The sequence below is a fragment of the Sminthopsis crassicaudata genome, chromosome 3 (genome assembly GCF_048593235.1).
Source record: "Sminthopsis crassicaudata isolate SCR6 chromosome 3, ASM4859323v1, whole genome shotgun sequence".
In the NCBI taxonomy this organism is placed as follows: Eukaryota; Metazoa; Chordata; class Mammalia; order Dasyuromorphia; family Dasyuridae; genus Sminthopsis; species Sminthopsis crassicaudata.
In genome coordinates, this window is record NC_133619.1 from 62,649,156 (window position 1) to 62,661,033 (window position 11,878).

At 56.5% G+C, this 11,878-nt stretch overlaps 2 protein-coding genes across 2 annotated transcripts; one reads left to right on the forward strand and one right to left on the reverse strand.

Moving 5' to 3' along the window:
• Nucleotides 1-23: 23 nt before the first annotated feature.
• TMEM198 (transmembrane protein 198) lies at nt 24-7,606 on the reverse strand. Its single transcript, XM_074298647.1, has 5 exons — nt 7,275-7,606; nt 6,471-6,681; nt 2,405-2,980; nt 1,321-1,523; nt 24-1,024 (listed from the first exon to the last, which is right to left on the reverse strand). Exons 2-5 carry the CDS (start codon nt 6,634-6,636, stop codon nt 887-889), a joined length of 1,083 nt encoding a protein of 360 aa, XP_074154748.1. The 5' UTR covers nt 6,637-6,681; nt 7,275-7,606; the 3' UTR covers nt 24-886.
• Nucleotides 7,607-7,746: 140 nt separating this feature from the next.
• On the forward strand, nt 7,747-11,766 carry CHPF (chondroitin polymerizing factor). Its single transcript, XM_074298644.1, has 4 exons — nt 7,747-8,398; nt 9,105-9,678; nt 9,791-9,973; nt 10,062-11,766. The coding sequence occupies exons 1-4, from the start codon at nt 8,097-8,099 to the stop codon at nt 11,319-11,321; spliced, it is 2,319 nt and encodes a 772-aa protein (XP_074154745.1). The 5' UTR covers nt 7,747-8,096; the 3' UTR covers nt 11,322-11,766.
• The last annotated feature ends 112 nt before the right edge of the window (nt 11,767-11,878 follow it).

Here is an 11,878-nt window from a genome sequence, read left to right on the forward strand (position 1 = left end):
GGCTGCTGGGAAACCACTCCTGGTTCAGGCCTTGCAATTTGGCACATTTATAAAAAATGTAAAATGAGAGGCAGAGGAGAAGAAGGAGGAAGAGGAAACAAAAGCACGAGGTGTCTGGAGTGGAACAAGTACCAGACATGCACCGTGCACAAGCTCCCAAAACCCACCCACCCAATCTCTCCACCCCATATTCTCCCTCCACTCCACCCCGAACAATTCCAGAGACCCCTGCCCACCTTCCACCAAACACCACTGGAACCGGCATCTAGCAAAAGATGAGGAGGGTTGGGGGACACAGAGGCAAAGGGCATTTCAGCCCGGCCCCAGACAAAAAGGATGCAGCCTGAATGGAGAGCTTGTGCAGAAAGCAGCCCCAGCCCATAGATTGGGATGAGGTGACAGGGTGGGCCTTTCCCACCAACATGGGCATGCAGGGGGATGGCCCTTAGGACCAAGTTGAGAGAGAGAGAGAAAGAGAGAGAGAGAGAGGCTGAGTACCCCCCCAGAAGGAAGTCCTCCCCACCAGAGATCTAAGGCAAGGGGGCCAATGTGTCCCCTCCACACACCCCCAGCATACAAACATGTGACTCCTGAGTTCAGCCCCAAAGGCAAATCCTTTTCCTTTGGGGGCTCATATGGACCTAGTGAGCTCTCTGTAACCCCTGATGGAGGGGTCTGAGTAGGTTACCCTCAGGCTGATCGATCCTGGCTCTCCAAAGGAGCTCTGATGGGAGGCCAGCCCTTGGGCAGGGAAGGAAGCCCTGGTCCTGTCCAGTCCAGTGGACAAAGACAAAGCTAGTCCCCACCCTCACCCTAACTGGCAGCATCAGTGTCTGAAGTGTCCAGAGTCAAATTTCAGGGTCTTCTCTGACCAGATGAGGGTTAGCTATACTCGAACAGGGGGTCCTGAGCCAGCAGTCAGCGGCACTGTGGAACCACATTCATAATCCAGGTCTACTGGGGGTGCCACAAAACTGCTCAGAGAACTCCCTGTCTGCCGGTCCCGAAAACTCTGAATGTAGCTCTAGGTAAAAGAAATGACAAATCTGAGATTCACCCCAAAATCCACACCCTTGAGACCTCATGATCTATTCCCCAAAACTCCCATTCCTATGATGCTCCACCCACCCCTAAAATCCACAGGTCTAAGACCCAGTCTCCCAATCTGAACAAGCAGAGCCAACTTTATAAAACTGACCCGAGGTGCCATGAACAAAATGCCAGCTCTGTCCATAGTATCCAGAACCCAGAAGCAGCTGACCTAGATCCTGGCCAAGCAAAGCCACCACAAGCAGGGAGGTGGAGGCAAGGGGTACTCACAGGGGAGAGCACGTCTCCATTGAAGCGTTTGACAGGCACAGGCCTTCGTCGATAGCCAGAATCTGGAGGGCCGGGCTTTGGTGGGGCCCGGGCCCCCCGAGAAGGAGCCCGAGGGGGTCTCTTCCTTCTTCTCTTCTCCTTCCGCTCCTCACGCTGCCGAATCCGCATCAATTGTACTCTCCGCTGCTGCCGGCTAATCACAACTGAGAGGGCAGGAGGTGGAAGGAACAGTGACTACTGGACACCCAGGCTCTTCTTCACTCCCAAACCACTCCTGAAGCTTCCTACATAATGAACTCCAAGCTCCCAAAATCTACCCTTGACTCCTGATTTTTTGACCCTTGATGTGCTCCCCAATTCATCTTCCCATTAGAGGTAATGGAAGATGCATCGGGATTCTCATTTCAGTACCAGGATTCTAGTCCTAGCTCTTTCCTAGCATCTATATGACCTCAGACGGATACAAAATGAAAATACTCATTTTCCCTACTTCAGAAAGTGCTTTATGCTTATAAAGTATACCTACTGTATATAAATCAAATGCACTATTTCTGTCTCTCCCTCTTCAAAGGGTCATTAGAAGAACGTCTCCTCTAGGCCACTCCTTCCCCAACTTATTCCATCCCTTATTGTCTTCCCCTCTCAATGTGGAAGGTTCTGCCCTCCTTCATCTCCACTTATCCCCATCCTCCCTCAGTCCCTCTATATTTGATCCCCAGGATACAAATATAACCTTAAATTTTCCCACCCAGCCTTTTTGTCCATTCCTGGATAACATCCCAATACTCCTGGGTCTTTCTCCATTTTGCTACCTCCCCTCTGCCCAATCTGGTGAGATTTTCCCCCCCCCCAACAATGGACTCCAGACCTCCCCCCGGCCTGCACTGTCTGATTTGCATGTCAGCGTCTCCTCCAGGCCTCTCTAGGGAGTTGGACCTCTAAAGTCCCTCCTAGCTCTAAATCTACGATTCTGGGCCTTTCCTGTGTAAGCCCCTCCACCACCCCACTGTTAATGGGTTCATCCTCTCCACCAAGTCCCCTGCCCTGGCACCTGCCTGCCCTCTCCACCAGCCCCATGTCTCACCCTCAGTGTGGGAGTCCCCCTCAGCTGTGACTCTCCACTGCACCAGGACGCCCATCAGGCTGAGCAGGGGCCAGACAGCCAGGAGGGCCCAGCTCCGCCAGCAGAGCGGAGGCACCGAGGCCGCCCGGAGCCTCTCTGCAGCATAGCGCCCCAGCAGCAACAGTTCGGCAAAGTAGTCCACAGCGGCGGCGATAAGGGCAGCCCCGGCCACAGCTGTGGCCAGCGTGGTGAATGGCCGGGGCCAGCGCAAGGTGAGCAGGGCACACAGCAGGCCCCCTCCCAGCAGCAGCCCCAGGGGCCCCCATACAGAGCCCGGCTGGTAGAAGGGGCCGGAGCCCATGAGGGCAGCTGCCCCTAGCAACAGCCCGAGCAAGAGGCCGACCAGGAAGAGCCCCACGCTTCGCACCAGCATGGCCACCAGCCCGCACAGCAGGCCGATGCCCAGCGCAATGCCCGCACTTGCCCCCGCATTCAGCTGCGTCTCCAGCACCCGCTCTCGGTAACAGAGCAAGAAGATGACCACTGAACCAAACAGGAGTCCCGTGAGAAAAAGCACAGCCTTGAAGCAGCGGTAACCTGTGGGGAACACGGGTAGGGGGCAGAAAAGGGGCTAAGACCAAGGTCATGGTACAGGTCCAAGAGGTGAGGGTCATGGGATGGCAGGAAGATGGGGGGATCAGAGAAAGGGATATAGAGATGAGAAACAGGTCAGAGAATGAAGGTCAAAAAGGGTCAGGGTGACAGGTCAGAAGGACAAGCTAGCAGGACATCAGAAGAAGGGATTGTGGGATCAGATAAATACTGTAATAGGATCGGAGAGAAGTAGGTCATGGAGAGCCTAAGACATTAAGGCAACTGGAGGAGGAGGAGGGTCAAAGGGAAATCTGAGGGCTCATGGAGATGGTCACTGGGATATGATAGTAAGAAACAGACCCGGGCAGGAAGGACACCGTCTTTCTCAGCCATACCAGAGTTCTGAACTTTTCTTCCCTTTCTGGTTCATACCTTGGCCTTGATTTCTGAACTATCATTCATCAGTTCCAATCTGGCTTCCAAAATACTCTAGTTGCTCCAAATTCTCCTGGCCTAAATATGAACTTCTGCCTTCCTTCCCCTTTACTGCTCCCAAAGCAGAAGCTGGATTTTTACTAAACTTTAAGGACAAAGCAGGAAGAAATAAAACCAATCCACAGAGTAACTGTCAAGCTACAGATCTCAATAATTTTATCCCAAAGTTCCCCTAATCTAGTCCTAATGGGCTAGCAGAGTCTCCTAGGCTAACTAACCACATGCCCTTGCCCTCTCTCACACAGGGTAATATATCCTTCCCCTGATCTCCCTTCAGTCTCTCTTCCAGGTTCTTCTACTCCCAAAGGGAGTTCCTCCTCTGATCCTTCCCAACAACATTTATCTCCCTCATTATCAAGGTGGAATCCAGTAAAAGTGGGGATTTTCTTCACATGGAGAAGCCATAAAAGTTATGAAAAGGTTAGAAACCTAGAGATCACGAGGGTCCAAAGAAATGAAGTAGTGGGATGCAGAGAAATGAAGGCCACTGCCACACGGAGGGAGGAGGGTCTGAGAGATGGGATGATGGTAAATCCAAGAGATGGAGTCTATAAGAGGTCAAAAAAAGAGAAGTTAGAGAAAGGTGAAGGGCATAGGGGTAGGAAGAAGGAATATAAGAGCAACAGAATTGATAAGGGCCAGATATATAAATCATTAGGGGCCCAAGAAATAGGGTCGCATGACTTTAGAACATCAGAAAATGGTCCAGGATAAAGTGGTCACAGAGGAGTTATAGCAGGTTTAGATATAAAGGTTGTGGAGAAATCAGAGATGTGAGTTATGGGATCAGAGACTGGGCCCCCAGCAAACAGGGGCCATGGGGGTGTCATAGAAATGGGGATCAGATCAAGGAGTAATGAGGATATATAAAATGAAGGCCAAACTGGAGAGCCCTGAAGGCAAAGGTATGTGACAGACAAGTTATCTTTGTGTATGTCTGGAGTGATGGCATATTCTATTTTAGAAGTGATAGAAAAAAAAATTATGTTAGTTCTTTAGGGATATCAAAAGGCTGTGGAAAGAGGGCTGGATGTGCAGTCTGAGAATCGGGGTTCAAATTTCAGCTCTGCTACTTCCTCCCTGTGCAACCTTGGGTTTAATCCCTCAGGCCTTCAGTTTCTATATTTTTAAGTTAGAGAGTGGGGAAAGGAGATGAATTAAAATATCTCTAAGCCCTCTTCCAGCTCTAAATTTATATTCCTATAACTCTGATATAGAAGGGAGATAAACAATTACACAGTAAAAATTTAGGGACCCAAAAAGTCCATAGAGATAGGCAAATTCTAAGTCAGTGGAGAGATTTCTGTTGACAAAGGACATCATTTTCTTGAACAAACAAGACCATAAGGCAGCCAGACACTCTAGAGCTAGATGAAATTGCCTTTCAAGCTAGACCCAGAAAAACATGGACTAGGTAAAATAGCTTACCACCTAGTACTGCCCAGGTTAGGACTGAATAGTTTTTAGTTTACAATCCTAATAACCTTACCCTAGTAAATTCTTGGCAGCCAGAGCACTGAATCTGGAGTTAAGACCTGAGTTCAAATCTGGCCTCAGATGCTTACTAGCTATGTGACCGTAGGCAAGTCACTTCACCTGTTTGCCTCAGTTTCTTCATATGTAAACTAAGCCAGAGAAGGAAATGGCAAACCATTCCAGCATCTTTGCCAAGAAAGCCCCAAATGGAGTCATGAAGAGTCAGAAACAACTCAGCAACTGAACAATAGTGTGTTCTTAATTTGTGTATATACTTTCCCCTCCTAAATAAATCTAGAAATTGACTCTTGTAATCTTTATTTTATGTCAACAGAGGTTAGAAAGGAAAAAGAAAGCAGATACCAGAATTGAGCATTCAAGTTATGGTTGCAATTGCAAAAGAAAATAGAAGTGGCCATTAAGACTTAGAGGCAGCAATTCTCAGAATCGAGGCAGGATTGGGAATCAGGAAGATTGTAGAAACATGAGTTGAGCTGTGGTTCAGTAACCTGGTAAACTTAGAAAGTATGAAAAAACAAAAATCCTAAGCCCAAGAGCAAACGTACCTTCTGCTGGACCAAAGAAGTCCTGGAAGCTGACTGAATTCAGCAAGATCTAAGAGCTAATTCTGGATCCACTGATAAAATGATTAGAAATAAAGATTAAAGAAAGAGATTGCAAACCAGGAAACGATGGGGTTTTTGCATTTAGGGTGGGAAGATCGGGATAAAGGGTCAGAGTTTAAGAGACACAGGAAATCTTTGGTTTCTGGATCTGGAAATTGTAAAGGCATCAGACTTGGAGCTGGAAACTGCCTTAGAGCTCATGTAATCCAACCTTCTCATTTTACAGATGAAGAAACTGAGGTCTCACTTAATATCAGAGGTATTAAGTAGGTGCCTAGTCAAGCTATCTCTTTAGTAAGGTGTCATGTGTCATCTGGAAGCCAATGGTGCTGAATCCTTTAGCACACAATTTGGGATGCAGATATGGACCATTCGAGAAGTCAAAATCTCTAGATTTGGGACAGGGAAAATAGAAGAAGGGAGGGGGTAGTCTGAGTTCCCATCCAAATGAACTCCCAGGTTACTTTAGAAGCAGCACCCCTAGATTGGGTAACATCCTACAGTCCTTTTACAACTCCATCATAAGAGGTTCAGTCGCAGAATCTATAAAAGGGATAGATTCACAGAAGGAAAAAAAAAAAAAGGAGGAGGAGGCGGCATAAACAAGAAGCAGCCTTGTTCTTGGCTTCATACATGCAGCTACTCTCAGGACTGGAAGATGCAGAGACGCCTCCAAACCTGTCCCCTGCCCCAGCTCCGACCCCAACCCCCAAAGTCCCTCTCTTCCAGCACCAAACAGAGACATCAGGGAATAGCAGGGGATGGGAGTCCTGGAAGGAGTGTAAGAAAGGAATGAGAGAGCTTAAGGTGACTTAGGGAAAGGTATTTGGGATCTTGGGGGAGGGATCGTCTATCCCAGGATGTGAGTTGAGGTTCCCCAGGGATTTGAGCCTCACCAAAGAAGCAGTAGACAACACCGAAGAGGCAGCACATGGTGCAGACGAGGGAGGGCAGTGCCTGGTATCTCCGCTCCACGGGCTGCTCACAGGAAACACCCCAGAGAGTTTCATCTGGTTCAGGGGGCAGCAGCTGGAACCGTAGTGTCTCCACAGTGCCGGACATGGTGCCAAGGAAGGAAGAGGGGTGGGGTCACCCACCTGGGGCAGCCTGGCAGAGAGGGAGTGGGGGGGTCACAAAAGCCTAGTGTCCTCAGGATGGGAGCCAGGCTTGAGAGCTGAAGGGAGGCTTTCGAAAAGGACTCAGTGGGACCGTCTCCATCACAGAAGAGAGCATTTAAGCCCATCACTCAGGACCACCGGAGATGCACACAAATTCTCCAGCTCCAAGGCCATTATAACCGAGGGGGCAGAGCAGAGGGGAGAGAAGGCTCCTGGTGCCTGAAGGGGCCGAGGAGAGAAAGATGAAGACAGATGGAGGGAGTGGAAACAGAGGAACTGTGAAAGAGGATGTAAAGGAGGCGGGAGACAAAGTAAGGAGTGGTAAGGGATTCAAGGGATTGAGGTTGGAGGGTCTGGGCTGTAGAATAAAGAGGACCAGGGGCTGAAATAATAGTGGGAGGTGAGAATGTTGGGGAGGAAGGAACCTGGGGCAAAGGGGCCGGGTGCCGAAGGGCCTAAGGCTGGGGAGGTCGAGGCCGGAGAGTTCCGGAACAGGGAAGGGGGTCTCCAAGAGTGTGTTGGTAGGGACCCCAGGTGGAGAAAACAGTGCATTGTGGAGGGACAGGGTGGAAGGGCTGGTACCTGCACGGCACTGCCGCTGCTCCGCCGGCTCCTCGCTTGGGTCCCACTCAGGCCCCGTGGCTCCCGTGGCTCCCGTGGCTCCCGTGGGCTCGGGCTGCAGCTCCAGCTCCAGCTCCAGCTCAGGCAGGCCCGGCGCCACGGCCCCATGCCCAGCAGCCCGCCCGAGGCCTCTTGGTGCTGATGGACAGCTCCGGTCTCTGCTCCTGACGTCACTCCGGGCGCACCACCCAGGCGGAGGAGGGCTGTTCCTGACGTCACCACCCTGCACGCACCGTCCGCGTCGGGGGAGGGGACGGGCTTGGCAGGGCCGGCCCCCGAGCACAGAAGAGGGGGCACTTCCGGGCGGAGGAGTGGGCGGGGGTCGGCGGTCTTCTGTCCCGCCCCGCTGCCCGCCCCCCGTCGGAGCGGGAGCGCTCGGCTCCACCCCCGAGGCGGGGCCGGTTCAGTGACACGTCGGACGGCGGCGGCGACTGCGGCCGGTCCGGGAGAGGCTGGACCTGCCTGCGCCCCCGCGGTTCTGGTCAGAGCGAGTAGGAGTCGAGACGGATCGCGGCGGCGGGACGCGGGCTCTGCCCCACGGAGGAGGATCGCGCTGTCGCGGCGCTCCCACCCCCCTGCACCCCGGCCCCGGGCCCGCCCCCATCCCCGCGCCCCTGCTCCGGCCCCCAGCCGAGCACCCCCTGCCGAGAGCCCCCCGGCGGGGCACCCCCCGCCGAGCGCGCCCCCTCCTCAACGGGGCACACACCTCCCCCTCCCCGGGTTCCGGGGGCCGGGCCGGGCTGGGGCTGAGTCGGAGCTGAGTCAGTCTCCGGGGCCGGGGCCATGCGGGCTTCGCTGTTGCTGTCGGTGCTGCGGCCCGCGGGGCCCGTGGCCGTGGGCATCTCTCTGGGCTTCACCCTGAGCCTGCTCAGCGTCACCTGGGTAGAGGAGCCCTGCGGCCCGGGCCCGCCCCGCCCCGGGGACCCCGACCTGCCCCTCCGCGGTTACACCAACGCAGCCCGCCGACCCAACTCGGTGCAGACCAGCCCGGATCGCGAGCGGCCCGAAGACGCGGAGAGCTGGGAACCCCGTGTGGTGCCCTACCGCCCCACGCACTCCAGCCAGATCCCCAAGAAAGCAGTCCGGTAGGGAACACCTCTCCGCCCCGCCCCAAGACGAGCCAGCAGCCCCGCCACCCCCCACCCCTCAACTAGAAACCGCCCGGTGTCGGGACGGAGCCCAGGCCAGCGGAGAGTGCAGAGGGAGCCGCGGACGGGACTGCGGGGGGTTGGATCCAGCCCGGGCAGGAAGGGGCCGGCCTGGGCCAGGAAGTCTTTAGTCCCCAATGACTTCCTATGGCCCCACATCCCTGAGGAATGGTGGGGCCCCGCGGGGAGGTGAGAGGCAGCCAGTCCTGCTCCCAAAATGACCTTCCCTCCTGTCCTGCGGCTCCGGAGGGACTCCTCCCTGCCCGGGAGTTATCTTTTTCCCGTCCGTCCGGTTAGAGGTGCTGCCGTAGGGCTCTGACACTTGGGAGCTGGGTGATCCCAGGCAAGTCCCGACCTCTCTGAACTCTGTAAACAGATTGCCACACTCACCTGAGAGTCAGCCCGGCCTAGTGGCTGGGGGGCCAGCCTTAGAGTCAGAAGGCTTAATGTTCCACATCCCACTTCTGACTCACACTTCACCTCCCCAAGATCTCTATGGCTGTTAGCTAGAGCGGCTAAGAACACCGGCCACCTTGGAGTTGCTTTGATGGAAGGAATTCCCACATTGGGAGCTCCATCCACCAAGGAGATCACAGTCAGGAGTTGGGAGCTGTCATTGTGATCGCACCTCCCTCTGCCCTAGGACCCGATACATCAGCACGGAGCTGGGCATCCGCCAGCGGCTGCTTGTGGCTGTGCTCACCACCCAGGATACCCTGCCCTCCATGGGTGTGGCAGTGAACCGAACCCTGGGACATTGGCTGGAGCAGGTGGTGTTCCTGACTGGCACGAAGAGCCGCAGGGAGCCCCTGGGCATGTCGGTGGTGGAGCTAGGGGAGGATGGACCCATCGGCCGGCTTCACCTGGCTCTTCAGCACCTCTTGGAGAAGTATGGGGAAGAGTTTGACTGGTTCTTCCTGGTGCCCGACAACACCTATACGGAGGCCCACAGGCTAGCCCGGCTGGCTGGTCACCTCAGCTTGGCCACAGCCTCCCAGCTCTACCTGGGCCGGCCTCAAGATTTCATCGGGGGAGAATCCACCTCCAGCCGATACTGTCACAGTGGTTTTGGGGTGCTGCTATCCCGCATGCTCCTGCAGCAACTACAACCGCACTTGGAGACTTGCCGAAATGACATTGTCAGCTCTCGGCCGGATGAATGGCTGGGCCGTTGTATCTTTGATGTCACCGGGGTCAGCTGTACAGGCGAGCACCAGGTGGGGAGTTGGGCGGGAGGGCCTTCCGGAAGGGGAGGGGGGGAGCATGGAGTGTCAGGGGATAGAGTGAGAGAAATGGTCCCTCTTACTCCTTCCCCTGTCCCCGGCCCAGGGCGTGCACTATAACTCCGTGGAACTGGGCGGTTCCGGGGAGACGCTGCAGGAGGGGGATCCCCACTTCCAGAGTGCCCTGACTGCCCACCCAGTGCGGGACCCCGTGCACATGTACAAGCTGCACAAGGCTTTCACGAGAGCCGAGCTGGAGCGCACCTATCAGGAGATCCAGGAGCTGCAGGTGAGGGCCCAGAAGCCGCGGGGTGAATGGGTGGGGGAAGGAGGATGGTGGGAAGCCCTGTGACGCCCTTCTCTGTCCTCCCGCTCAGTTGGAGATTCAGAACACCAGCCGGCTCTCTGTGGACGGGGAGCAGGAGGCATCGTGGCCTTTAGGCATCCCAGCCCCATTCCGGCCCTCGTCCCGATTCGAGGTGCTGAGCTGGGACTACTTCACGGAGAACCGAGTCTTCTCCTGCGCGGACGGCTCTCCCAGCTGTCCTCTGCGAGGAGCGGACCGTGATGACGTGGCCGACGTGCTGGGGGCTGCCCTGGAAGAGCTGAACCGACGGTACTACCCGGCCCTGCAGCTTCGAAAGCAGCAGCTGCTCAATGGCTACCGGCGCTTTGACCCGACCCGGGGCATGGAGTACACGCTGGACTTGGAGTTGGAGGCCCTCACCCCGGAGGGCGCCCGCAGGCACCTCACCCGCCGAGTGCAGCTGCTGAGGCCGCTGAGCCGCGTGGAGATCCTGCCCGTGCCCTACGTGACCGAGGCGTCCCGGCTCACCGTGCTCTTGCCGCTGGCGGCAGCCGACCTGGACCTGGCGCCCCACTTCCTGGAAGCCTTCGCCGCGGCCGCGCTGGAGCCGGGGGACACGGCCGTGGCGCTGACCCTGCTGCTGCTCTACGAACCGCAGCAAGCCCAGCACGCGACGCACGCGGACGTCTTCGCTCCGGTGAAGAGCCGCGTGGCCGAGCTGGAGCAGCGGTACCCCGGCTCCCAAGTGCCCTGGCTCAGCGTGCAGACGGCGGCGCCCGCGCCCCTGCGCCTGCTGGACCTGCTCTCCAAGAAGCACCCGCTGGACACGCTCTTTCTGCTGGCCGGCCCAGCCACGGTCCTCACTTCCGACTTCCTGAACCGGTGCCGCATGCACGCCATTGCCGGCTGGCAGGCCTTCTTCCCCATGCACTTCCAGGCCTTCCACCCCGCCGTGGCCCCCCCGCAGGGCCCGGGGGCCCCCGAGCTGGGCCGGGACACGGGGCACTTTGACCGCCACGTAGCCAGCGAGGCCTGCTTCTACAACTCGGACTACGTGGCGGCCCGGGGCCAGCTGGCCAAGGCTTGGGGCGGAGAAGAGGAGCTGCTCGAGGGCCTGGATCTGTACGAACTGTTCCTCAAGTTCTCGGGCCTGCACGTGCTGCGGGCCGTGGAGCCTGCCCTGCGGCAGCCCTACCGACACCAGCTCTGCGGGGGGCAGCCCGGCCCCCACCAGGAGCAGCTCTGCCGCCAGAGCGTCCTGGAGGGCCTGGGCTCCCGGGCCCAGCTGGCCATGCTGCTCTTCGAGCAGGAGCAAGGGAACAGCACCTGATCCACGGGAGCCGACCGGCCGCCTCCCTCCCCTTCGGAAATGCAGGGCTGCTCTGCCTCCAGCCCCCGGGCCTAGCCCTGGAGGGGGCCCTTTAGCCTGGGGGCTGGAAAGAGCCAGCAGCAAGCAGCAGCGATTTCTGGGCGGGAGCCTCCGCTGGGGGAGAGACTGACGCCCTCCGCCTCACCTTGCCGGTTCCGATATTTGGGCCGCGGCCTTTTTAAATATTTATGCAGGAAAATCTGCTCGACGCCAGCACCCCTCCCCCCACGGAGGTCCAGCCCCGGGGGGAGAGGGGAGCTGTAGGAGAAAGTCTGGGTAGAGTCACTCTGGGCTTCGAGGGCCTGGCTTACAAATAGAATTTAATGGATGGTCAGGAGGCCCTAGAGCCGAAGTCCACCCATCCCCTGATGAAGCTGATTGCCTTTAATAAACAGCTGATCTTGTAGGTGTGCGTCCTGGTTATTATTCCTGCTCCCCCCAGGACCTCTTCTCCTCCAACCATCTTCATCCGCAGAGTGCCCCCCCAAATCATTCAGGTCCACCCACTGTGGCGCTGC